Genomic DNA, 27,928 nt, shown 5'->3' with positions numbered 1-27,928 from the left:
TATATTGAATATAGAAAGCATATGTTAGATAGTCATCAACAAATATTCCTTGAACAATTTCCATGTTTTTTGTAAATATTAGAAGCAGAGAGCATACGTGATGTGGATTTCAAATAATCTGATTTTTGATACTGGACATCTCGTTCGTGTCTCCGTTCATCTATGTAAATTGTTTTTTCCTTCGGTCGGAGCTAAGATTATTGAGATGTTGTTTTATATTAAAATAAAAAATATTTTGATATCTTTATTATATCTAAGCTGTAATTGTTATATAATTTAATGTTAATTACTTGGTATCTCTCAGTAACATGTTAGACTTAGATTTTTTAAATTGTGTGTGAATATTTGTGTTGAACATGTCATTTATTTTCAATTTTATTATGTAAACTAGTATTTCCAATTCCCAAAAATTTTATTTGAATTTTACGAAATTCTTTTTTGTAGTGAGCCTCTGTATTTAAAGAACCAACGCAAAATCTCAAGTTTCAAAACCTGAACTGTATACTAATATGTCAAGACAAAGCAAGTTACCCTGCTTATGTTATGTCTTAGTGTCTTATAAATAATATAACATTCCAACGTTAACGAATTCCGCAGTGTAGTATTAATTTTCCTGAGCAATTATTTATAAATATTAATTTTATTTTAAACGATTTTTTATTTCTTCGTCACTCCACAAAAAAAAACGGCTTCTTACTAAACAAGCTTAGATTAGAGTAGTAAGTCATCATACAAAACTATATTGTTCAAGTTCATAGTTACATAACCCCTGTTCCTATATCAAATAATGAAATAAAGTTTCTTACAGGTTTAAGGTCATCACCAATGAGAATCTTCGTTGAAAAATTAAGTGATACATTGAAGCATTTGCCACTAAAGTCTAGAGAAAAATATGTAATAGCTTACGAAAATTTTATCAGCTGGAAAAATAGAAAATGTTTGGAGTCATTCTCTGAAGATGTGTTTTTGGCATACTTCGAAGAACTGACGGAAAAATATAAGCCTTCTACGCTGTGGTGCCTTTACTCCATGTTGAAAGCGACTGTTAAGGCGAAAGATGACATAGACCTGAAAGACTACACCAATCTGGTTAATTTTATAAAAATAACTTCAAAAGGTTATAAAAGTAAGAAAGCCAACGTGCTGTCAAGTGAACACGTTCAAAAGTTTTTAGATGAAGCTCCAGACATTATATATCTAGTGACAAAGGTAGATTTTACATATTTAACTCTAGTCTGCAATTTCTTCTATGTAGGAGCTTTACTTTAAAATAGGGATTTCGAAATATTTATTTTCGCAGGTTGCCCTAATATTCGGTATTACCGGTGCATGTGGAAGTGCGGAACTAGCCGAAATTACTACGAAGAATATTGAAGAATACGGTGAAATGTTTCTTGTTAGGATCACTAACAAAAACAAGAAAACTCTCCGAACGTTTACAATCCATGGTCAATTTTACAAAATAGTAAAAAAATATGAAGCTCTACGCACGTCACGTGCAAAGCACGACCGATTCTTCCAAAATTACCAAAAAGGAAAATGTACCTGTCAACCCATTGGCGTAAACAAATTAGGGGCCATGCCAAGGGAAATCGCTACATACCTGGGACTGCCGGATGCTGAATCTTACACCGGGCACAGTTTCAGAAGAACTTCATCCACATTGATGACTGATGATAAAGGAACCCAATTATTGTATAATGATTGAAGACATGCCTGTTCTGAAATCTTAACATGATTAGTCGAAATCGAATTGTACTAGTGCATCAAAAATGTACTGAACAATAATCACACTAATATTATAAAGGAGAAAGTTTGTATGTGTGTGTGTGTGTGTGTGTGTGTATGTTTGTTACTCCTTCACGCAAAAACTACTGGACGGATTGGGCTGAAATTTAGAATGGAGATAGATTATACCCTGGATCAGCACATAGGCTACTTTTTATCTCGGAAAATCAAAGAGTTCCCACGGGAATTTTAAAAACCTACATCCACGCGAACGAAGTCGCGGGTATCAGCTAGTTACTCAATATAATTTCTTCTTAATTGGGTACTCAACAATATTGCTTTACTTAAGAATTCTATTGGACGACATTCGGTTAAAGCTATTTTATGGTCACCGTTAAACTTTTAACACTAATAAAAAACAAAGTGGGTTGCCCTGACATGTGCAACTCGTTTTGCTTTTATTGACGGTCAAAGTTTAACGGTAACTGTAACATAACTTTAACCACCTGTCACGCAACTGGACCTAAGTTGTCAAAAATTATAGTTACATTTCGGTTCTGAACCGTTAATAAAGCGGGGTTTCTAAGAATATAGTATTTTTATACTACAATTCATCTACAGTTGAACTGTTGCATTCAATAGTAAATGTATTTTATTTTAATTTGATTAATTATATTATTATTATTTGAGGAAAATGAAGAAGTTGTGGAGAGTATTAGTAAAATTTGTGTTCCTAATATAGAACCTACGTGCAAAATTTCAAATTTTTGAACCTGAGCTGCATGTTGATATGTCAGTCAAGTCAAATTTCTTTTTTTTTTCATGTTATATATACTCGTATTTAAAAAAATAGTGTCAATATTATAATCCTATATGACTTTCCAATGTTAACAAGGTCCGTTAGGTAGTTTTGATTTCCCTAAATAATAATTTGTTATAATTTTAATTAGAGAGATTTTCTTTATTTCTTGACTACTCCACAAAAACAGCTTTCTAATAAACAAGCTTAGATTAGAGCAGTAAGTCATCATATAAAACTGTATTGTTCAAGTTCATAGTAATTGTGACCCCTGTTCCTATATCAAATAATGGAATAAAGTTTCTTACAGGTTTAGCGTCATCATCATTGAGAATCTACATTGAAAATTTAAGTGATACATTGGAGAATTTGCCTCCAAAGTCTAGAGAAAAATATGTAATAGCTTACGAAAATTTTATCAGCTGGAAAAATAGAAAATGTTTGGAGTCATTCTCTGAAGATGTGTTTTTGGCATATTTCGAAGAACTGGCAGAAAAATATAAGCCTTCTACGCTGTGGTGCCTTTACTCCATGTTGAAAGCGACTGTTAAGGCGAGAGATGACATAGACGTAAAAGACTACACCAAGCTGGTCAATTTCATTAAAAGAGCTTCAAGAGGTTTTAAAAGTAAGAAAGCCAACGTGCTGTCAAGCGAACACGTTCAAAAGTTTTTAGATGAAGCTCCAGACATTATATATCTAGTGACAAAGGTAGATTTTACATATTTAACTCTAGTCTGCAATTTCTTCCATGTAGGATCTATATTTTAACATAGGGATTTCGAAATATTTATTTTCGCAGGTCGCCCTAATATTCGGTATTACCGGTGCTTGTGGACGTAGGGAACTAGCTGACATTACTACGAAGGATATTGAAGAATACGGTGAAATGTTTCTTGTTAGGATTACTAACAAAAAAAAGAAAACCCTCCGAACGTTTACAATCCATGGTCAATTTTACAAAATAGTAAAAAAATATGAAGTTCTACGCACGTCACGTGCAAAACACGACCGATTCTTCCAAAATTACCAAAAAGGAAAATGTACCTGTCAACCCATTGGCGTAAACAAATTAGGGGCCATGCCAAGGGAAATCGCTACATACCTGGGACTGCCGGATGCTGAATCTTACACCGGGCACAGTTTCAGAAGAACTTCATCCACATTGATGACTGATGATAAAGGAACCCAATTATTGTATAATGATTGAAGACATGCCTGTTCTGAAATCTTAACATGATTAGTCGAAATCGAATTGTACTAGTGCATCAAAAATGTACTGAACAATAATTACTCAATATAATTTCTTCTTAATTGGGTACTCAACAATATTGCTTTACTTAAGCATTCTATTGGACGACATTCGGTTAAAGCTATTTTATGGTCACCGTTAAACTTTTAACACTAATAAAAAACAAAGTGGGTTGCCCTGACATGTGCAACTCGTTTTGCTTTTATTGACGGTCAAAGTTTAACGGTAACTGTAACATAACTTTAACCACCTGTCATGCAACTGGACCTAAGTTGTCAAAAAATTATAGTTACATTTCGGTTCTGAACCGTTAATAAAGCGGGGTTTCTAAAAATATAGTATTTTTATACTACAATTCATCTACAGTTGAACTGTTGCATTCAATAGTAAATGTATTTATTTTAATTTGATTAATTATATTATTATTTGAGGAAAATGAAGAAATTGTGGAGAGAGTATTAGTAAAATTTGTGTTCCTAATATAGAACCTACGTGCAAAATTTCAAGTTTTTGAACCTGAGCTGCATGTTGATATGTCAGTCAAGTCATATTTCTTTTTTTTTTCATGTTATATATACTCGTATTTAAAAAAATAGTGTCAATATTATAATCCTATATGACTTTCCAATGTCAACGAGGTCCGTTAGGTAGTTTTGATTTCCTTAAATAATAATTTGTTATAATTTTAATTAGAGAGATTTTCTTTATTTCTTGACTACTCCACAAAAACAGCTTCCTAATAAACAAGCTTAGATTAGAGTAGTAAGTCATCATATAAAACTGTATTGTTCAAGTTCATAGTAATTGTGACCCTTGTTCCTATATCAAATAATGGAATAAAGTTTCTTACAGGTTTAGCGTCATCATCATTAAGAATCTACATTGAAAATTTAAGTGATACATTGAAGAATTTGCCACCAAAGTCTAGAGAAAAATATGTAATAGCTTACGAAAATTTTATCAGTTGGAAAAATAGAAAATGTTTGGAGTCATTCTCTGAAGATGTGTTTTTGGCATATTTCGAAGAACTGGCAGAAAAATATAAGCCTTCTACGCTGTGGTGCCTTTACTCCATGTTGAAAGCGACTGTTAAGGCGAGAGATGACATAGACGTAAAAGACTACACCAAGCTGGTCAATTTCATTAAAAGAGCTTCAAGAGGTTTTAAAAGTAAGAAAGCCAACGTGCTGTCAAGCGAACACGTTCAAAAGTTTTTAGATGAAGCTCCAGACATTATATATCTAGTGACAAAGGTAGATTTTACATATTTAACTCTAGTCTGCAATTTCTTCCATGTAGGATCTATATTTTAACATAGGGATTTCGAAATATTTATTTTCGCAGGTCGCCCTAATATTCGGTATTACCGGTGCTTGTGGACGTAGGGAACTAGCTGACATTACTACGAAGGATATTGAAGAATACGGTGAAATGTTTCTTGTTAGGATTACTAACAAAAAAAAGAAAACCCTCCGAACGTTTACAATCCATGGTCAATTTTACAAAATAGTAAAAAAATATGAAGTTCTACGCACGTCACGTGCAAAACACGACCGATTCTTCCAAAATTACCAAAAAGGAAAATGTACCTGTCAACCCATTGGCGTAAACAAATTAGGGGCCATGCCAAGGGAAATCGCTACATACCTGGGACTGCCGGATGCTGAATCCTATACCGGGCACAGTTTCAGAAAAACTTCATCCACATTGATGACTGATGATAAAGGAACCCAATTATTGTATAATAATTGAAGATAAGTTTCTATTCTAAAATCTTAACATGCTTACTGAGAAGTCAAATTGTAAATTGTATTATACCTTCTCTTGTAAAAAAATGTACCTTATTTTATTTTTTCTTAATTCGGTACATAATAATACTTATTGCAATTCTTAAACCTAAATTCTAAAAATTTAACCTATAGTTATTAGTAACCGACTAGGGTTCAGTTGCATGACATTCGGTTAAAATTACGTTACGGTTACCGTTGAACTTTGACCACCAACAAAAACTACTTCCGTGATTAATCATGGATGTATGAATGAATACGGTTAAATAAAGGGTGACCTTTGGTCGAAACCCTTACATGTGCTACTCGTTTTATTTTTATTGACGGTCTTTAACGGTAACTTTAACCATCTATCATGCAACTGGACCTAAGTTGACAAAAAATGATGGCTACATTTCGGGTCTGAACCGCTAATGAACGGGGCCTGTAAGAATATAGTATTTTTATAATACAATTCATCTACAGTTGAATTGTATTCAATAGTAAATGTATTGAATAATAATTTTATTTGAGGGAAATGAAAAAGTTGTGAAGAGAAAATTAGGAAAATTTGTGTTTTTAATCTTCCATATTTCTAAATAAATACTTATACTAACTCATAGACCTTATTTTGTGTTTTTATAGAAGTTATATACCAATAGTTTAGAACAATATTAAGATATTTTAATCTGAAGCAAATTTAAATAATATGTATTGTAAAATCGTTATTTAAAAAATTATATTTAATATGTATATTCTTTCAGCCAGCAATAATCTGAACATGAACGTGAATGTTGGTAGCGAGGGAACGTTGGACAATGCGTCAGACGATGACGTCATTGAAGTTGTAAGGGATGAAGCACCAATTGAAATATTATCTGACGATGAAGAAATGGAGCTTGACAGATCTAGTAATCTAGGTTCACTTGATCAAACCTTCAATTTTGCAGCGCCTCACACACCAGCTGAAATTGACAAAGACCATTTGAACGATTTAGAAGACCCGCTCAAGAGTTGTTTCGGTGAAATAGAATCTATCTTTTCAATGTCCGAGCAAGAACACGCGATCCCAGTGCCAATTATAACTAATACTATGTCTTTCGAGAATAACACTAAAATAGATGATAAAACAAACCACGACAGTAGCAACGAGAATTGCTTCGTAAATGTTACTGATTTAGGTAATAGTTCCGAAAATGATGCAGAACAGTTGAAACAAAAGGTACAAACAGAAAACGAGTCACAAGAAGACAAAGATTCAAACATTAATCCTGTGAACGTTCCTAATGACAAGATAATTGCTATGGACAACGCGATCAGCGACATCAACTTAACACAAAAGTAAACAATATTTTTGGTTGATTTTAAATTAATCATAGATTGTTGAATGAAAGTTAAATATCAATTACTTTTTAATGAAGCTCACTTATTTAAAGTGGATGGCAGTAATTTTTTTATAGCACTATGTGACTGAATCTCACAAATAAGTAGTGCTTATTTGCGACTTGAATAGTCCATTTTTGCACGATTTACAAGTTATAGTCCATATTTTAGAGGGGTTTATTCGTAGTGCGGTCCAGATAAACGTAGTTTAACTCTCATTTGCATAATAAGAAATCAATCTCAGTTAAATTTTGTAGATACGCACTAGGACCTAATGTCTGTTTGTGGTTTCTAGAACGTGTATACAAAATTACATCAAGTTTGGTATGTAAATATTCAAATGAGAACCAAACTAATCTATAATATGAAGCGAGTGACAATTACGGAGGTTTAAGTCACAGTGAGCTATAAAATAGTACACGGTACTCGTGACTTAAGGTCACGCTGTACGCTCGACCGAAATTTCTGGCGCACGTGGGTCACCCAACATTGTGTGAGATAGAGATCTTCTCTGGTATAAAATGCGCCGGCCTTAGATATCTTACTTACCTAGTGTTGAGCGTATAATATCATATTGTAGTGATCACGTTCCTATGTTATCCTACGTTTGTCAAAAAAGTCAAAAATCAAAATCATTTATTCAAAATAGGTACCATTGTACACCTTTTGTTTGTCCGATTTGTTAGATTTGAAAGATGATATTAGTGGTGATAATTAATTACGTAAACTTAAAACTAAAGCTACGATAAGCTTTGTATGAAGAAAGCACCGGAATGCGACACTTTAAGCAAATCTATGTTTAATATTGACTCTTTTGGACTATATGAGTCACACGATATCGTAAAGTATTGAAATAATCAAATAATATAATATTTTAACCAAAACCTAGTTGAGATAGTAAAAGTTGCTTTTTAGAAATTTATATTTTTTCACCACAAACTTGAATGTGAAAGAGGTTGTTGTTGATTTTATTGCAGACTTGCCTATGCCCGCAGTTCGCCCTCGTGGATTTAGGTTTCTAAAAATCCCATGGGAACTTTTTATTTCCCAGGACAAAAGTAGCCTCTCTGTAATAGCCCGTCCCCGGGATGCAACTTAACTCGGATGTGTAACTCTGTGGGCGGTACTATAGTAAATAAATAAATAAAATAAACTTGTTTCTGTACCACGTTAAAACAATTAAACGGATGATTCTTTAAGAATCTCGAGGGATCATCAGGATTTATAAATGCAATTCTTTACACCACCAGGGTTGAGGAGTTGGGTCCTCGAGGTCAACGACAAAGTGTTTACTTAGTATAGATACGTTCAATATCAATTTATACCCGACAGTTTCTAAATCCCATCAGCTTTGGTGGTCAGGTCCCCTGCAGCATCATGATTGAAGAGTTGGAATTCAAATTTTTTATGGAACATTGTTTCAAAGTTCCTTTATCGATTAAAAAAAAATACGCAAATCGGTTCAGAAATCTCGAAGATATCGGTGTACATAGGTAAAAAACACAACTCTTCCATTTTTGAAAGTCGTTTAAAAAAGTAGCCTATGTTACTCCTTGGCTAATCCTCTACTTGTCAGTGAAAGTCCCGTTAAAATAGGTCCAGCCGTTCCGAAGATTAGCCCGTTCAAATAGACAGACAGACAAAAATTTTAAAAACGTGTGATTCAGTTATGGTATCGTTCAAATAACCATATGAGCTTAATATGAAGTAGTTATCTCGAAATTACAGACAGACACTCCAATTTTATTTATTAGCATAGAGTATAGATGCTAAAAATGTATATCTCTTTAGTTGGGTTATATTAAATCTCATTATAAAGAGAATGGTTCCTCACACCTGCACTGGTATTTAATGTTTTAAGATAATTTAAACTTGTGTGATCTAGAATATTATTTTAAAATCCAATAAGTTATTTAATTTAAAATAAATTAAAATGTTTACCGGATCATTGTTTTTATCTCAAAACTCTTGATATATGTATTAAAATAGCAAGCTTAATTTTCTCTTCGTTATATTGACATCGCTTTGAGCGACATTCGTCAAATATTATAAATATTAATAGGTATTAGAGCACCAGGGGTGACGTGAAATCCAAAGATTTAAAAATATTTTTATATATTTCAATATTACAATATTTTAATATTTTTAAAACTTTGTCGCCCATTTCACATACGAGTACCTAGTCGTTTCATAGACTACATTTGTCGCCTGCCAGACGCCAGTATAGGTGAAGCCTCGAGGTTTTTTTTACAAGTTTCATAACTGTCGTGAACTGTGATATTAGTCTTTTGAAATAGGAAGTAAGTAATATATATTTTAGCAAAATTGTGCTCTTGCCGCTTGTTGTAACAACCTAATAAGCCTCAATAGCTCAACGGTGATAGGAGCGGACTGAAATCCAAATGCTCGGCGGTTCAAACCCCACCCATTGCACTGTTGTCGAACCCACTCCTAGCAAAAGCTTTACGCTTAGTTGGAGGGGAAAGGGGAATATTACTCATGATTAAATTGGGTAATATTCTTTTATTAAAATAACTGATGACCTCTAAACGTCGAATCTCATGTATTGCAGGTGTCGGTGACACATTAGGTTTGAATTACAAATTGACAGAAACCAGCCGAGGAGCGATCATCTTACAGCACGAAGAGTACACATACCGTAGAGACTATTGCCACCACGACAGAATTACTTGGCGATGCATCAAAAGGCATAAGGGCTGCAAAGCTACCTGTGTTACTAAAGGAAGCTTGTTGTTTAAGACTATGTATACACATAACCATGGTAAAGATATTATGACTGAGAGTATCAAGTCGTAGAAAATTTACAAGTCCTTATCGGTCACACGTTAGGTATGGGGCAAGCCACACGCCGCACGCGTCGTCCCATAGTAACTTAATTATTGTTTGCAGTACTGAAAAAACCGGTCAAGTGCGTTTCGGACCACACGCAGTGTAGGGTTCCGTGGTTAGCCGTCACAATATACTATCTGTGGTATACTAGCTAATAGCTATGTAACTAACAATTTCATTTCAACGAAATTTATACGACTCCAAGTACAAACAGAGACAATGCTGGTTTGACCGCCAGTGTAAATGACTATGACGGGTGCAAAGTGCAAACCTAGATAGATAGATAGAAAGACTTTATTGCACACAAAAACACATGAAAAGGAACACAACACGGAAAAAAGAAAAACAGAAAAAACAATTGTGTGCAAAGCCTAGCTTTGTTGCTGACTACATTATATAAGTTGTTGTTGTCTATCGGTTGTACTTTCCTCGGAACCCTAAATATGCGTTGAATATGCGTGTCGCGTTAGTATAATGTAAGTGCTATCAGCTCAGTAGCACAGTAATAAAATTATAAGAAGTTAGTTGAGTAGTTTTTTGCCAAGAAGTGTATAAAATATTTCACGTTTTCACAATTTTTAAAATATTAATATATTAAACATGTTTTTAGAATACTGTGTTTACGGATTATTTACGGATACCTGATCGCACATGTTCAGCATAAAACAGATTCAATCCTTTTCAGTACTTAGACTGTACATAAATGTATAATTTTTGTCATTATACAATTTTCACTTTATGGCCAAAAAATTTGGCATATTTAGTGTTGACAAGCATCCGAATATTGAGTTTTATAAATATGCGTTGTGTGCGAATAATCTTGCTAGAAGTTCATCTACTTAGTTTTTTTATATCACATAATATCATGTTTTAAGTATATCATGGTGCAAATTTTTTTGGCCTCATTCCATTATAATTCCACTCTCTTGCTCCCAGTGGGAGCATAGAAAGAGTATTGGGGGCATAGAAAACTTCAGAGTTGTTTATTCTCTTCAGTTCAAAACTCTAAAGTTTTTTACTGCCTTTTCTCGGGATAGCAATGCAGTTGTTTCCCAAACCTTTCCGCATACTCCGTTCATTTTACACATTAAATAAAAGTGGTACTCACTCAAAGCCCAGTTCAAACCATTAGATTATCTAGATAGCTAAAATGCACAGAAGTTCCAATTACGATGACAGACAAAGTATAAGGCCGGTTTATCGAAATGTGTACTCACGGGAGCGATTAGCGAACTGCTTGCTAGTTTAATTGGCTTATTCCGTTTACCCACCCTAGGGTGTATATTCGGAATCGTGTGTCCATCTATCCGCCCCAGACTAAAATATTATATTCAAATTCGCCGTCTGGGGTGGATAGGACACATGTTTCCGAATTCCGAGAATACACTATACCTACTATTAATACACCCTAGGGTGGGTAAACAGAATAAGCCGTTCAACACACGAGCGGAATTAACATTTTCCGTTATTCCAGCCGACATCGGAGCCCGCTACGCCACTATGAATGGCCGGAGAGTGCTGATGATCGGCAACTATCGGTTCATGAGGCACTACGACGGAAGGAACGGCAGAACAAGATGGCGGTGCTGCAAATCCTTCAACAAGTGCAAAGCGATCGTCATCACTTACGGCGACGTCATTAGAAAACTTAAAAATTTGCACAATCATTAGAATAAAAATGTCCCTTTAATCGTCTTATCGGCCGAATACTACATACTATAATATCTCTTAAGAATAGATTGTTGTGCCTATACTCACGTATTTAGTCGACGGAAGCCCGACTAGTTTATACATATATGAAATATATACTAATACTAATATATATGTTACTTATGGTTTATATGTACCTACATAAACTATAAGTAATACGTGACTATAGCCGTTACAATCTATACTTATAATGAAAATCACTCATGATCGTTTAAACGTTAAAATCTCTTAATACATTAGTTTTTGTCGCAACTTCGTCCAAGTGGTGTTACTTTTCCAAAAATCCCTTAGGTTACTAACTTAGTTTTCTCCTGGATGGAAAGTAAAAATCCTGTATCATTTTCCAGGATGACTATTTCTGTGCCTTTCTTTGAAATCTTGAGTATAGATTTCGGTTTCAGAATATTAAATAAAAAACGACAAAATGCCATTGTCTTTGCCATTATTTTGCTGCGTACATTATGAAAAAAAAAATCTCATACCTAGTACGAGGTACCTACTACCTACGCTGGTGTGTAATTAAAATTGAGACATCTACCAAGACTGTTACTTATAAAAGGTTTGAAACAACTTTTTTCTTTTTGAAACAATTTCTACATTTTTGTAATTCTACTTTTACGGTTTTAAACGCTAAAAATATAAACGATATGTGTAAAATAAATGTTAATTCATTTCTCGGGATCGATTTTTCAATTACCAAATATTTTTTAACTTACTGACTGACAGAGGAATGACGCATTGACAGTTTTTATAAAGGAAATCTATCAAAATAATAAAGTCTTCTGATTCTACTCGTATTACTGAAGCCACGAAGTAGAAGTATAAATTCATGGTTAAAGTTAACTTGGTGATTGAAAAATTAGCCCTTAATTAATCATTAATTTATCGTTATAGTTTTTTAAGTTAAACCATGGTTTATTACATGGTTGAGCTATGTGGCCATTTTGCTTCTATGTCTTAAGATTATATACCTACTGTTAAGTTTGTAAAGGTTTTTATTATTTTCTCACCATTATTAACACTGCTTCCTTAACAAAATGCAATTTAGATGTATAATTAAAAGAGGAGTCCATGGAACAAAAGTATACTTAAATAAGTTATTTAAACATACAAAATAATATTATTAGTATATAGTTTAGTAGCTAAGAAATATAAATTAAATTGTATTGAGTCAAATGAGTAAATATTATATAATACCCTGTATTAAGATTTATTAAAATTGGGTTACTATGATTAATATAATATTGAAATGGAAAATATTTAGTTCTATAAGCGAAGTAGTTCATAAAAAGTAGTATGATTAATTTTATTAATAGTGTTAACGTTAATATAATTAGTTAGTTTGTTAATATCCATTCACTTACCGTTAACTCTTCCTCTTTTATTAAAAAATTCATAATGTATGAGTTTTATTCTTTCATTGAGTATTTTTTTTGCTTACATCACTATACAAAAGGACATTCATTTGCTTATTTAAAAGAGTATTTATTCATGAAAAGTTTAACAGGTTAAGTGCGAGTCGCACTCGTACACAAAGGGTTCCGTACCATAGTATTAAATATAACACTATATCTACATACTAATATTATAAAGAGGAAACCTTTGTATTTTTGTATGTTTGTATTGAATAGGCTCAAAAACTACTGGACCGATTTTGAAAATTTCGTTTACCATTACTTAGAGGGATTCTTCCGAATCCGTATAGGCTATATTTTATCCCGGAAAATAGAAAAAATAAATGTCCACCCGTGCGAAGCCGGGGCGGGTCGCTAGTACTTTTTAAATTTAATTGCATGACGCCCATTTTGAAATTAGCTATATTAGTTTTTATTATTTGTTATAGCGGTGGCAGAAATACACAGTCTGTGAATTTTGTCAACACACAGACAGACGGACCAACAGAGGAGGCTTAGTTATAGGGTCCCGCTGGCACCCCTTGGGACGGAACCCTGGGAAAGTAAGATTTTCATGACTAAATGTATGTTTCTTTTACAGCCGTTGAGGTGATGCATACAAGCGGTGGTTACCCAAAGCTTATGTACTGCGGTTTCTTATACAGGCCGCACAACGCTTACAGGCACAGACGGCTGCAGCTCTGGTACTGCAGATATCGGAACACCAGGCAGTGCAGGGCCATCGTGAGGACCATGGACGGCAAAATCGTCCAGAACGAGGAGAACCTGTACCATACCTGCATGGACTCCCACGTTAATCTTAAACCTCGTAAAAGTAAAACCAAAGTTTAATGAGCCTCGTAAAACTTTAAACATGAATATTGTATAGAACCAGGCGTTACTTTGCGGAAGTCCTAATATACAAAGAATCAAAAGCTTAATATGCTATAATCCGCTAAAAATTGACCATTTATACCGAAAAAATTTAACGGATTATAGCAGATTAAACTTTTGATTCTTTGTATTTAACTATGAAGTTCCAAAGGGGTATGGGTTTAATAAAAAAAAACTGCCATATCCCTTTCAGGTTAGTCCGCTTCCGTATTAGATTGCATCATCACTTACCACCACGTGAGATTGCAGTCAAGGGCTAACAGCTAACTTGTATCTAAATAAAATAAAGCTCTGAATGGTTCTTGCCATAAATTCTATCTTGCTGTTTGCCAAAATTTTTATAAGTAGGTACATCAGTAGGTGATACCCGCGACTTCATCCGCGTGGATTTAGGTTTTTAAAAATCCCATGCTCCTCCCGTCCGAATTTCGGCCACGGTGGCTGATCTCCATAAAGTTTAACCAACTGCGCGGGAGATATTATTGTGCACTAACTGATGCCCGCGATTTCGTCTGCGTTTAGAGTTTAGGGAGATATTATGGTGCACTAGCTGATCCCCGTGGCTTCTTCCGCGTGGATTTAGGTTTTTAAACATCCCATGGTCCTCCCACCGAATTTCGACCACGGTGGCCTATCTCCATAGAGATTAACCAGCTGCATGGGAGATATTATAGTGCACTAGCTGATGCCCGCGACTTCGTCCGCGTGGATTTAGGTTTTTAAACATCCCATGCTCCTCCCGTCCGAATTTCGACCACGAAGGCCTATCTCCATAGAGATTAATCAGCTGCGCGGGAGATATTATAGTGCACTAGCTGATGCCCGCGATTTCGTTCCCGTAGAATCAGGTTTTTAAAAATCCCGTGTGAACTCTACATTTTTCCGAGATAAAAAGTAGCCTATACCACCGTCCTGGTCTTTAAGTATATCCATACAAAAAATCATATAAATCCGTTGCTCCGTTGTGCGAAGATCAAACCAATAAACAAATACACTCTCGCATTTATATTATTCTTTGAGCTAGCTAATGCTGATCGCTCATATAGTAGGCCCTAAAGGCCAGAGCTCATTGGGCAAAACATAATAAACAATGTCACTAGTTCCATAAATCTAGTCCAATAATAATAATCTACTAACTATATATAATTTTACAGTAGATATAGTTGTAAAAATAAGTGTAAATATATTTCATTTTATTCCTCATCCTATAGAATGTTAGGTATAGATAGTTCGATACACGAAATTACAAGAAATTAAACTTAGTATTTTATAATTTATATGGCGGTCATTTTTATATTTCTATTATTTTTAGTTAGAGCGGCAATAGAGATATATATTCTGTGAAAATTCAAACTCTCCAACTATTACGCTTCACGAGATACAGCCCACTGACAGACAGACGGACGAACGGACGAACAGCGGAAGCTTAATAAAGGTGCCCACGCACTTGAACTGAACTGCGCGTCGCGGCAGCGCCCCGCACGATATTCTCTCCAGCCGCGACGCGCGGCAGTGACGCGCTACGCGGTACGCGCGTCGCGGCTGCGGTTCAGTTCGAGTGCGTGGGCACCTTAAGGGTCCCGTTGGCATCCTTTGGGTAACCCTATAAACTGTCCTAAATACCCTTTCCAGGTTCGGCCGCTTTCATCTTACACTGCATCATAATTTTCCTCAACTAATAAAAAAAATGTCTAGTCCACAATCAGTCTGGCTGTCAACCACAGCTATCCAGTTTGATTAGTTTTGTTATAACAGTACGATAAAAATTAAAAACAGTATATAATTATATATAATTTATTGTCTAATGTACAAACACAATCAAAAGGGCTATGTAAATTCAGTACAGATACAAAATATTATACAAAAATATTTTCGGATATTTATTAAAGCTCGATTTAATAACAATTCAAAGGCACAGTTACTAGCAATACTTATATATTATGTATATTATATATAGGTACTTAATATTATAATGTTGTATACTTGTTGTAATTCACTCAGACTAACACATTGTGAATGTACACAAGTCACCACAAGCAAGGTTGTGAGTGAATTGCAACAAGTTATTAATTTATTTTTAAAGTAAAAAGGAATGATTATGAATATAATTTTTCATGCAAACTTCGTACTTAGATACTTATCTGTTTGCGTAAAATTATGAACAATTCATTAATAAAACATGTAGAAATTCTTAAAATTAACAAAGTAAGTACCTAACTAATATATTAGTTATATAAACAACAAAACATAATATCATAGGATACTCTTGACATACACACCACTCTGCGCATACTTAAGTACTGTATGAAATAATATGATTTACTTGAATCTTAAAGTAATAATGTTAGTAGTAAAGATGAACGAGCACCGGCCATAGAGCCAGTATTTGGTAAATTATGCAATTATTTTATTATTATACTTCTTTATAATAAAGTCATAATCGAGATGCCATTAACAGGGCTCTCTCCGTCACTCGTTTCCACTCGTTTCATACAATCGTAGTTCCAATTTCATTTGAATATTAAGCAACCAAAGTCCATGAAATTTTGCAGACATATTCTAAAAACTAATATTTGTGTCTGTGGTGTTTTAGATTTTTCTAAAAATATGTAGTTTTAAAATTACAGGGGCTCCAAGATTTGTATGAAAATTTTAAGACCGCGTAACTTTGAAACCGAATATTTTAACAGAAATCTGGAAAACCACAGACATAGATATTAGTTTCTAGAATATGTCTGCAAAATTTCATGGACTTAGGTTGCTTAATATTCAAATGAAATTGGAACTACGATTGTATGAAACGAGTGGAAACGAGTGACGGAGAGAGCCCTCTTAAAATATTTTCCATACAAGTAAACGAAAAGTACAAAATATATTTGCTTACTAATAGAGATTCACGTCATACTTACTTACCTATAATATTTTATTTCGGACATTTTATAACAAATTAGAAAAATTTTCATTACTTACATTCCGTAAATTGTGTTTTGCACTCAATCTGTATCTAATACAATTTTTTATTATTATTCTTAGTTATTACAATTCCTAAAAACAATATTTTAACAATTTCAAAAAATACGACTATGGTACACGTTGGGCCCATGAATTTAGGCCAACTAGTCCATTGCCTACTAACGTAATATTTTGGCCGTACACATAAGAGCACACGTTTTGGCCCAACACGTTGTTTCAACATAGGGCCTAGGGCCTTATAAATAGAAAAATTAAATGCTATGAAGAGTGATTATGTTCCAAAAAATGTCGCACGATAACGCTATTTTGGGTCGTGATACTGGCTCTGCAGCCCAGTTGGATTCGTTTGTTGCAAGTCCATCGAATCTTCTTCTTGTAGCTCTCGTGCTTTATGAATTTGTAATCACCTACATGCACCACCATATGCCCACGCTTGGAGAGGCCGAACCGAACTGCAAAATCAAAAATAACTCCTATTAATACAATAATTTTAATTTATATGCTTAAACTATACATAGCTTTATATATAATGCAATTATCAAATAAGACAAATAATATTATACATTTTGTGCCATCGCCATAGTTTTATTTTTAATATTTTATACATTTGAAGACTAACTACGAATACGACTGAAAATTAATTTAAAATTACATAATTACTTTAAAATTACATAACCATGATGCAACTATTTCAACATTGTTAATAATATATTTTTATGTTATATCTATCATCAAAATATTAGATTAAACAAGTTTCAAGTTTTAATACATTATTTTATTTGTATATAATATTTATGTATTTTTAAGTATTTTAAGTAGAAGGCAATAAAAGGTTTGGGCTTAGTGACATTACAATTTTTCTTGAATTTTAACCTGTCACAGACGCAGCTATAATACATTTTATGATAAAATATCTATATTTGAGCTGTCTGTGTGGCTATTCAAATAGTGCTATAGAAAATATATATTTATATCTTAATGTGCTTTGTTTAAGATTTATACTATTACATTATGTATTTACTTATAGCTACCTAAGCGTCGGATTTTTATACAAATTTTGTTTAATGGATATTTAATAATAATTAATCAAAAAATCAATCAGCATTCGCAGATTTTTTATACAGTTATACGTTGCAGTTGGCTTGATTGGAACTGGAATCGACTGTTTCGCGTCCTATTGCCTAAGCAAACAGGGGAAGATGGGCATCAACGTGGGAGGCTACAGATTCAGATTCAACGGGTGTGCGAGGAACGGGAAGATACGATGGAGGTGTTCCAGAGGACCTTGGTGTAAGGCTGCCCTTCACACATACCGAGGCAGGATAGTATACATACAAAGCACACACAACTGTGGACCGAAACCTCCTAGCTAAAGGATAAATTAATACGTGGTCTTATGGATAAAAATTGTTGCTGTAGTGTATTTCATGTTTCTACGAATACCACGTGATATATACACAATACACATGTACATGTATATATATATTATTCTGTTGTCAAGTTAACTGTGTTTCAGTTGATTATTGACAACCGTATGATACGCCCGTGTTAATGAGTTACATAATACATATCTGCAGTTAGCGCTCACAAATTCAATTTAGAACTCATCCTCAAAGTCTCCGATAACCATGTCGGAGGGTTGCCAGCAAAAAATACATTAAAAAAAAAAACTTTTAATGTTCAAATCTTGTAGCAATTTTAGTAATAAGACCTATATTGAAACGTCCAGTACAAAATGCATATTAAAATTGCATCACTTTCGGTATGAAGATTTTAATATTTTTTATCATATAAGCATTGTTTTACATTGATTTTGTCAATTGGTAAATGGTTATGATATCGCAATATAATATTGATAAAGCGCAATAGTTATTATGCATTGTATGACATTAAGAGGGCTCTCTCCGTCACTCGTTTCATACAATCGTAGTTCCAATTTCATTTGAATATTAAGCAACCAAAGTCCATGAAATTTTGCAGACATATTCTAGAAACTAATATCTATGTCTGTGAATTTCCAGATTTCTGTTAAAATATTCGGTTTCAAAGTTACGCGGTCTTAAAAAATTTCATACAAATCTTTGAGCCCCTGTAATTTTAAAACTACATATTTTTAGAAAAATCTAAAACACCACAGACACAGATATTAGTTTCTAGAATATGTCTGCAAAATTTCATGGACTTTGGTTGCTTAATATTCAAATGAAATTGGAACTACGATTGTATGAAACGAGTGACGGAGAGAGCCCTGTTAGACGCAGTATCGAAAGCACCGCCAAAATAACTTAGTGATAATTTTAGTCAACCAGTTATATTTTTTGTGATATATAATTATGATATATCTTGTACAACAAGAGCTCACAACCCAAGGTGAAACCATGACAACGCTTTGTGTATTTTTATAGCTACATATTATATCATTACTAAATAATTAGGTAAAGTACCCGGCAGAAAATATTGCACATCGAACTTTAGAAAGAGATAACGGTTTCATAGAGCATTGTCTCTGTCGTTGAGACCGACCAAATGTCACATACGTATGAGTGATAGAGACGACGCTCTACAAAGCAGAAATCTCTTTCTAAAGTTCGATGTGCAATATTTACTGCCGGCACCTGTAGCTTAGGCGATGTGTATAGTTATATTTTAGAAATACATGCTCGGTGGGATATTTGGGAATACTTTGTAAATAATTAAGCATATTAATTTATTAAAATCTTTTGTAATATATCTGCTGACTCTAAGCGACTAAACAGCTGTAAGCAATAAACAGAACTAATGCATGTATTAATAATTACATATTTAAAGTATAATCTCGGACATGGTTGCGGTCATGTGGTATATTGCAGCCGGTGAATTATCAGCATAAGGGATGATTTATGCTAGTCCGAGACACAGATCGGTAAATGTATGAGGTCACATCATATTACCACGTGTCCCGTTTCTTTAAGTTGATTTCAAACTACGGAATATAATATAATAGGTATATAAATATCGCTCACCCTATTTATATATTATATTATATTTCCGTAGTTTGAAGGCAACTTTATGCAAAATTGCAATCCGTGGATCGTCAGCGCGTCGGACGTGCCTTGAACGTGGCACAGTTGGGGCCCGGTACGGTCTAGCATAAATCATCCCTTACTAGTTCACTCTGGCATAACTAACTGTACAAAATTATAAATATAACCTATATCGAACATATTATATTATAGTCTAGAAAATATAGGTATGTGATAGAATATATGCCAAAATAACGTCGTAACTATATTATGCAAATCGTATTTAAACTATAATAAATAGTAATCTGGTGTCAAATATTTACAGGGTTCAAATTATCAGATAGGTAAATAAAATTATGTATCTTTGCAATCGTCCTATCAAAAAAGTAGAGGCACTGTAATTTCTAAATTAAAAAGCCAAAATATTCACATGCCAAATTGTACTACTATTTTTGTTATATAATGTTTTACTTTTCACTAAAAATCACAATTAAAATTATTTTTTTGGTTTTACATTATAACTTATGTATTTTAAAAGGCAACTATACATTCAGGTAACTAATAAAACTATGTCCTATTTTTAATAACATAACATCAACCAAAGTTAAGTTATTTTGTACCCATAAACTGAATTTAAGTTGGAATAATAAGTAGCTATGCGTTTCCACTAAGCAGTGCCATACTCGAAAAATATCGTTAATCTTGTATTACTAATAATACCTACTTATTTATAGCTAGATTCCCTAGGGCACCTGCGCCGGCGCCGCCCATAAAGTGGCCGCAATGTTGTAGCTTCGAGTACTGTCACTGTAACCTGGTCTATAGTAATTATTTAGTTTCCTAGAGAGCGGGGTTTGACACCAAGGCTGTAGACTCTTGGACCTAGGCGGAATGCGTGTCTATTTTTAGGATGCCATCGGGACCCTGTTGCTAAGACTCTGTTCGTCCGTCTGTCTGTCAGCGGGCTGTATCTCGTGAACCGTAAAAGGTAGAGAGTTGAAATTTTCACAGAATGTGTATTTCTATTGCCACTATGACAATGAATAATAAAAATATCAACATGGCCGCCATTAAAAATTAAAAGCAAATAGTGTTATTTCTTATACGATGGTACGGAACCCTTCGTGTGCGAGTCTGACTCGCACTTGACCGTTTTTTTATATTGTCCGAGATAGACAAGGTTTCAATGATAGCATTCGACTATGATACGGCACCGGATTCCTAGGAAAATCTAATTTATGTGAACAGTAGCTCTGATGGTTTCAAATGAGTTTTCGAATAATAGTGGATTTGTTTCTTTGCTATTTACCCTGTGTTCCTGGACTAAGACAAATTCTCTTTGAGAGTTCACCAGGTTTGAGTATTGAGAGTAAAATTAAAACAAAATATTGAATCATTATTTTCTTTAACTAAGAAGTTATGGTATTTTTAATACTCTTCGATAACAGTAATATTTGGATCATATACAGGGTTTGCTTGCTGAGCAATTCGCGTATTTATTTTTAAGGAGAATTTATAAATATCTGATTGTGGGTGTAGGGATTAGGGAAATGTAATAATCATTTAATAAGTACTCGTAGTATTAACAATATAAGATCAATGTACCTGTAAATAATAATGGAAAGTCGTCATCATACCTAATATTTTTTGGAAGTTTTAAGGTCTAAACTGTTATTTTTTGTACACAAACAACAACACTACATATACACATATAATAGTGAGGTACAAATATTTAGCTCGTACATATTTTACTTCGGTAAAACATAGTAAGTACTTCTGCTAATTCTCAGCTACGTGTGTTCCACCACAGCGCCTAAACTACTCGGCCGATTTCGATGAATGAGGTATCAATCGATTCGTTATTACGGTCCGGGTGACAAAGGCTACATTTCATACGAAAAAAATCGACCGAGCGGATGTTACATCCAATAAAATACGGATTTGCAGACTTCACACGCTTTTAAGGTTGAAATCTATAGAACGTACTTTGACTTTACTTAGACTTAAGTTTCGGTTAAAACGAGACAGATTTATGTCATCTGTATAACGCTGTTTTGTTTTGACAGTGTCCTAAATCTGAGCAAAGTCAAAGTGCGATCTATAGATTTCACAACCTAAGAACAAGGAGAACTCTAAGCATGCAAGTTTCCGTACGATGTTTTCCTTCACCGTTAAAGCATTAAGCTGTGTTTAAATGCTTAAAACGCGCATAACTCCGTAAAGTTAGAGGTGCGAACTCCCGACCTCCCGAATATAAAGCGGACATGTTAACCACAAGGCTACCACCGCTTATTGTGATTACATAAAGACGTAGTTTTCAAACAACATACATCGGCGGTGTCACATGATCAACCTGTGGCACAGACCTATACGTCCCGTCGAATGTCCTTAGCAGAACTCTTTCGCAATGGCTATGGTATAGATCCTGCTGAACCACATTCAAACCGTCAAGTCTCACAAACGCCTTACACCTCGGGTAGGAGACGCAGTCCCATCTGGCACTTCGGTTTTTGCTGTAATAAAGATGGCCGCGATAGTAAAATCGTACCTTCATGTTGTTCATTGTTACAAGCTCGCCTGAAAAGGTAATATTTGTAAAATATTTCGTTGAGGCCTGTTACATTATCAATATTATCACGATAGCTCAGAGACTTTGAAAAGCCGTCGGCCCTGCATCCTAATCTCTCTCTGGTCGTGTCGGATTACCGTCCCATCAAAAGTATTGATGGTATTGACAGGACTGTGATGTTTCCGGATATTCTTGAACTCTTGCAATGCCAATGCCAATGGGGGATCCCCATGCATTATGAAACTCTTTAAAAAAAATATTCTCTTTAGTATTGTATGGCAATGGCGCGGTAGGGTGTATAGCGTTAAAATATTGATGACTATGGAAGTTATTCCACGCTTTCTCTACTTGGTCTTACATAAGTAGTAAGAGCACCTCCAAAATCGATGATGGTAAAAATATTGTCTGTTAGGATAAGAAGAAACTTAATGTTTCCTAAGACAGTCCCAGTAACTCTTATAGTTTTGGATTTCCCCATACTGCCACGATAAAAAAACCACACTGTACTATTATAATGTATATTATAATATGGTACTTATATATACTACATCAAATGACGCCACTGAAACGTTGTCTATTGAAACGAGAAATAGTGGTTTCCTACAAAGCGTAAAGTTGATTTCAAACTACGGAATATAATACCTATAATACATAAATATCGCTCACCCTACTTTTAAATGTCACTGTTCACACTGTTAGATGTAATAATATTAGGTAATCTAAGTGTGAACAGTGACATTTAAAAGTAGGGTGGGCGATATTTATATATTATATTATATTTCCGTAGTTTAAAGGCAACTTTATGATTTTTGATACCGTAATGTCAGATGATCAGAAAAAATATCTCTGGACGGCACTTCTATCTCAAGAAACTAGAGCTTTACAAAGAGCTACCGGATTTTAGGGCCGAAACACAAAACTGCGTTGCTACTCGATGCGAATTCGCAACGCAAATTTTTTTTTTTTTTAAAGAATATTAGCCATTTTTAGTCATGACTAACATTCCCCTTTCCCCTCCAACTAAGCGTTAAGCTTGTGCTAGGAGTGGGTACGACAATAGTGCAACGGGTGGGGTTTGAACCGGCGCGGGCGACCTTTCGGAATTCAGTCCGCTCCTATAACCGTTGAGCTATTGAGGCTTATGTGATATGTGACGCAATTTCGGACTGCAAGACGTCTTGCTGCCGTGGTCCGGAATTAGGATAACCAATCAAACCGTTCACTCAGGGATCGTGAACTGTAATCGGTACTGGACGTATTTTATGTTATTAACAGGGCTCTCTCCGTCACTCGTTTCATACAATCGTAGTTCCAATTTCATTTGAATATTAAGCAACCAAAGTCCATGAAATTTTGCAGACATATTTTAGAAACTAATATCTGTGTCTGTGGTGTTTTACATTTTTCTAAAAATATGTAGTTTTAAAATTACAGGGGCTCAAAGATTTGTATGAAATTTTTTAAGACCGCGTAACTTTGAAATCGAATATTTTAACAGAAATCTGGAAAACCACAGACATAGATATTAGTTTCTAGAATAAGTCTGCAAAATTTCATGGACTTTGGTTGCTTAATATTCAACTGAAATTGGAACTACGATTGTATGAAACGAGTGACGGAGAGACCCCTCTTAAGGACTAGTCCAGTGTCATGGATCGCAGAAAGCATGTCACACTACTGAAGTGACGTCGGAAGAATGTGCGATGCAAATCAATTCGCAAGTTTCTACGAAACGTAGCGTCGCTCTTGAGAGCTCGCATAGACGTTGCGGCGTCATATCGCAGTTTTGTGTTTTGATCCTTAGGCTGAAATCGATAGAACGCACTTGGATCTTGCTCAGACTTAAGACACTGTTAAAACGAGACAGCGTTACACCGCTGGTATAAATCTGCCTCGTTTTAACTGAAACTTAAGTCTAAGCAAAGTTAAAGTGCACTCTATAGATTTCAACCTTAATCAGTTTGATAGAACTGGTTGCTATTTAGTACTTCTATGCAACTTAATATAATGCCCATTTGAAGTCTTTATCAATTCCTTCCTGGCATGACAGTGATACGGGTTCTTTTCTCGTATAATCATGTTTTCGTCAACTTTCACATTCGCTTTACAAGCTCCGGTTGAGGTGCATGCCCATTTGAATAGGTGTCCGCATTTATTTTTCTTGTAATACGTATAACCGTCGAGTAAAATCATTTTCCTTCCGGCTCCGTAATCCAATGTTATTATAGTGGCTGGAAAATAAAATATTTTGCACAACTCAATAGTAAGCTTGCTTCGTCTTTTAATAAATAATAACGAACTGAAAAGATTCCTTAAAGTTGCAAGTTGCAAAGAGGATGCTACGTTTATTATAACTTATTATAGCAGACGTCACTTAAATGATCTATTAGGTAGATAAACAAAAACCTAACTTACTGACTGATTCATCAATGCCTAGCCAAAGTCCTTGAACCTAGAAAGCTGGCACAGAGGTTCACTTTATAACATAGAAGTTATTAAGTACCATATCATAAAAGCTCAATCCTCAGGTTTTTAGTTGTTATTGTATCAAATTAGTAATACCACCATAGTCATCAATATTTTGTCATGTTCGCGGAAAATGATACTTGAAAGACGGTGGTTTGTGGTCATTGGTTCAATGCTATAATCTTGAAATAATAAGTTAGTATCTACCTAATAATTGGAAGTAAAACTTTATATCTAAATAGAAATAAGTCTTCAAACCTTAGTTCTTGAAATTTACTAACGTACGACTCAGGACCTTACCTTGTGGTTACCCAATAGGTACACGGCACTGTATCAGTTTGTGTGTGTCTGTGTGTGTAATGTGTATGGAAATCTATGGTGGAAGCGATCGGTGTGGTTGTAAGCGCGCGAACATGCAAGTAACACATACAACATACAACCAAGACGTGCGTATAATTCGCATCCCTAGATCAAAACTGTTTCAGATCAAAAACAAGTTTTTTTCAGTTTCTTATAGATCTCTAGATTATAAAAACAGTTTTTTTATAATCTACAGAAGATATTAAAATTTTGAAAAAGATTAAAAAGAAATTATTGTGTTTTGAATATTACATAAAGCTAAATTACTAGTTTTCCCATGCGGATTTTCCCATACGAATTTATATCAAAGGCAAGGTTTTTGAGTCGAAACACTTGTACTAGGGGTGCTATGTATATGAGATGCAACAAGTTCATAGTGTACCTATAATCTACCTTTACTGTATACTGAGCAAGTATAGTATATTAATATGATACTAAGTGATATTGTTACCAATGTTCATTGTAAAAAGAACCTTTCTACCTCTTAACAAAGTAACACTTGCATACATCTCCTGTGGTTGTGTATAACATATTATTACATTATAAATTATTAATAAATAAAGTACCTCTATTGTGGTAGTGATCAAGGAATATTGCCAAATTATTATATTCGAAAAAAAAATATCTTTGTGTAATTTGATGTTTGTAAGAATAAACTAGTCAAATTGTAATAATTTAGTTTCATTATGTTGTAGGTAATTCTACTAGTCTGACTCTGAAAAAATTCTAAGGCGCTTTCCTTAGAGATAAAAGCTCACACAAACATGCGATGATTGGGCTGCATTGATTGTAGAAACTTTTTTATTCATTATAGGCAAGCGCTTGACCACAATCACACCTGATGGAAAGTGATGATGTGGCCTAAGATGGGACCCGTTTACATAGAAGATGCCTATTAACCTATACTTCTGATTAAATATCCTTCATCTTCATCAAGTGTTCTAATTTGATGTTCCCACAATCAAGTAGGTATGTATGTATTTTTATTTGCATTGTTTGTTTGTGTGAGCTATTGCCAATTAAGAAAGTGTCTAACATTGAACAATTTTTTTAAAATTTCTAAGTGAATTGTAACCTAATTGCATCTGCATAACTGTGGATGTGTGGTTTCACGCACATCCACAGTTATGTGATGTGTGAGTTATGTGTGAGTGGTGACAGAAACATTAAAGTGTGGAAACCAGCCCAGAAAGAAGAACTGTGGATGTGAGTCATCATATTTTTACACAATTGGGTGACTTGTTGTGAACGCTCCTGATTTTGCTGTTTCATACACTAAGTAAGTATCTATGGGTCCTAATTAAATAAAGCTTCTACAAAAATATCAGCATCTTTCAAAATAAAACAAGATTTCATTCACGTAAGTATTTATTTATAATATATAAATTAAGAAATGGAACATGGTTTTAAACAAAAATCTTTAATTTATGCACCTTATTGAAATAAGTTGTACATATTACATTTCAGATATATGATAAAGTTACATAAATACAATTGAAAACCAGGGCTCTTTGTACTAAATAAATTAAAAAGCCATATATAAAAACAGTGTGTGATATTCATTAGTAAGGCCAAGGGTTATAATACTTTTGTATATATAGAAAAATTGGTTTAGACTGTAGTGCATTCCTTACCATCACATAAGAAATAACACTTTAATTTTTTCTATTTTCATTGCAGCAATTTCAAATTTTTATTATTCGTTGTCATTGAATAGAAATACACATTCTGTGAAAATTTCAACTCTATCTATTACAGTTCACAAGATACAGCCCACTGACAGACAGATGGGCAGACCCAGTAGCCTTAGTAATAGGGTCTCCTTGGCACCCTTTAGGTATGTTACCCTAAAAAATTTGGGTGAACTGACAAGTGATTATCTTATAATATGTTCATTGTATGTACATGTAATATGTATGTAGTTCTCAGTTATCTTGGAATGCCTTACTACCTAATAAGACTGAGCTATATTATGTGGTTCATTATGGCTCACAGTCATTAGACATGTTTTGATTCTGTACTGTTTTACATATTACAATTAAGTAACTGTGATCCTATAAGGACTCTGGTATCTTGTCGCATTCATAGACATGAATACAGTATATTGGGTAGGTGAGGGACAAGATTTCACACATATAAACTTTAGGCAAATCATGACAAGGTAGCAATATGAAGTCAATTTATGACATTATTTATAAAAACAGATTGGAAGCAATGTTGAAGAATACAAAAAAAAACAATATTTGTATTCTCCCATTCAAAAAGACACACTGCCTAAAGTATCTTCTTGTTTTTGACAATCAAGCCTTATAACATAAATAGTTATAGTTAGGCCAGAATAAAATTGACAAACCATTTGAACCATTGAAAGGCATCACCAAGTTTTATTATATTTTTATTCCAAAACACCACAAATTCGTGCCATCTTGCCCCCCTGCCCTCTATTTATAAGACAAGATAACAGAGTCTACTTTGAATAGATGGATCAGACAAAGCATGAATTTTGTTTGACTTCACTTAAAAATAGAAATTCCATTTTAAGTAATTAGCATTTCTTCATGTCTTGTTAGCAACACCACTAGGATGTTGTTTACAGCTATTTTGTGGTAACACCACCACCATCAACTATAATTGACTTTAATAATGTAGAAACTCAGTAATCTGCAGTGGTTTTGAATAAAAGAATAATAATAATTTGTAAACAACATCCCAGTGGTGTTGTTAATTAACAAGATAGCGTTATAGTTAGTCTACTCTATCTAAAAAAAATTATTCAGTAAAC

General features: G+C 34.1%; 3 protein-coding genes and 2 long non-coding RNA genes across 6 annotated transcripts; 4 read left to right on the top strand and 1 right to left on the bottom strand.

The window, feature by feature from the left end:
* Positions 1 to 249: 249 nt before the first annotated feature.
* LOC123868950 lies at positions 250 to 6,167 on the top strand. Of its 2 annotated transcripts, none has more exons than XM_045911662.1 (4): positions 250 to 1,209; positions 3,330 to 3,564; positions 4,632 to 5,032; positions 5,124 to 6,167. In XM_045911662.1, the coding sequence occupies exons 1-4, from the start codon at positions 826 to 828 to the stop codon at positions 5,529 to 5,531; spliced, it is 1,428 nt and encodes a 475-aa protein (XP_045767618.1). In that variant the 5' UTR covers positions 250 to 825; the 3' UTR covers positions 5,532 to 6,167. The 2 variants fall into 2 exon arrangements, with proteins under 2 accessions (XP_045767618.1, XP_045767619.1); XM_045911663.1 differs by lacking the exon at positions 250 to 1,209 and adding an exon at positions 2,718 to 3,238.
* Positions 2,023 to 8,007, top strand: LOC123868960. Its single transcript, XM_045911681.1, has 2 exons — positions 2,023 to 2,050; positions 6,310 to 8,007. The coding sequence occupies exon 2, from the start codon at positions 6,327 to 6,329 to the stop codon at positions 6,888 to 6,890; it is 564 nt and encodes a 187-aa protein (XP_045767637.1). The 5' UTR covers positions 2,023 to 2,050; positions 6,310 to 6,326; the 3' UTR covers positions 6,891 to 8,007.
* A 1,237-nt stretch (positions 8,008 to 9,244) lies between these two features.
* Positions 9,245 to 14,723, bottom strand: LOC123868982. The gene is made up of 3 exons (XR_006796782.1): positions 14,712 to 14,723; positions 11,665 to 11,667; positions 9,245 to 9,463 (listed from the first exon to the last, which is right to left on the bottom strand). It is a non-coding gene; the product is annotated as an uncharacterized LOC123868982 (long non-coding RNA).
* On the top strand, positions 9,483 to 12,894 carry LOC123868984. Its single transcript, XR_006796784.1, has 2 exons — positions 9,483 to 9,710; positions 11,253 to 12,894. It is a non-coding gene; the product is annotated as an uncharacterized LOC123868984 (long non-coding RNA).
* Positions 14,724 to 16,595: 1,872 nt separating the features above from the next.
* On the top strand, positions 16,596 to 18,679 carry LOC123868967. Its single transcript, XM_045911690.1, has 3 exons — positions 16,596 to 17,209; positions 17,483 to 17,501; positions 17,852 to 18,679. Exons 1-3 carry the CDS (start codon positions 17,023 to 17,025, stop codon positions 18,120 to 18,122), a joined length of 477 nt encoding a protein of 158 aa, XP_045767646.1. The 5' UTR covers positions 16,596 to 17,022; the 3' UTR covers positions 18,123 to 18,679.
* The last annotated feature ends 9,249 nt before the right edge of the window (positions 18,680 to 27,928 follow it).

The sequence above is a fragment of the Maniola jurtina genome, chromosome 10 (assembly GCF_905333055.1).
Source record: "Maniola jurtina chromosome 10, ilManJurt1.1, whole genome shotgun sequence".
NCBI lineage: Eukaryota > Metazoa > Arthropoda > Insecta > Lepidoptera > Nymphalidae > Maniola > Maniola jurtina.
Note: the sequence above shows the minus strand (reverse complement) of the source record. Positions and strands in the feature narration are given on the sequence as shown.

What these genes read in the sequence shown, in the direction of transcription:
- LOC123868950 (XM_045911662.1), top strand. Translation starts at nt 826, where the DNA reads ATGAGAATCTTCGTTGAAAAATTAAGTGATACATTGAAGCATTTGCCA. An exon ending in CTTCCAAAATTACCAAAAAG is followed by an intron (nt 3,565 to 4,631) that starts GAAAATGTACCT and finishes AGTTTCTTACAG; the next exon opens with GTTTAGCGTCATCATCATTA. An exon ending in TTATATATCTAGTGACAAAG is followed by an intron (nt 5,033 to 5,123) that starts GTAGATTTTACA and finishes TTATTTTCGCAG; the next exon opens with GTCGCCCTAATATTCGGTAT.
- LOC123868960 (XM_045911681.1), top strand. Translation starts at nt 6,327, where the DNA reads ATGAACGTGAATGTTGGTAGCGAGGGAACGTTGGACAATGCGTCAGAC.
- LOC123868967 (XM_045911690.1), top strand. Translation starts at nt 17,023, where the DNA reads ATGTTCCAAAAAATGTCGCACGATAACGCTATTTTGGGTCGTGATACT.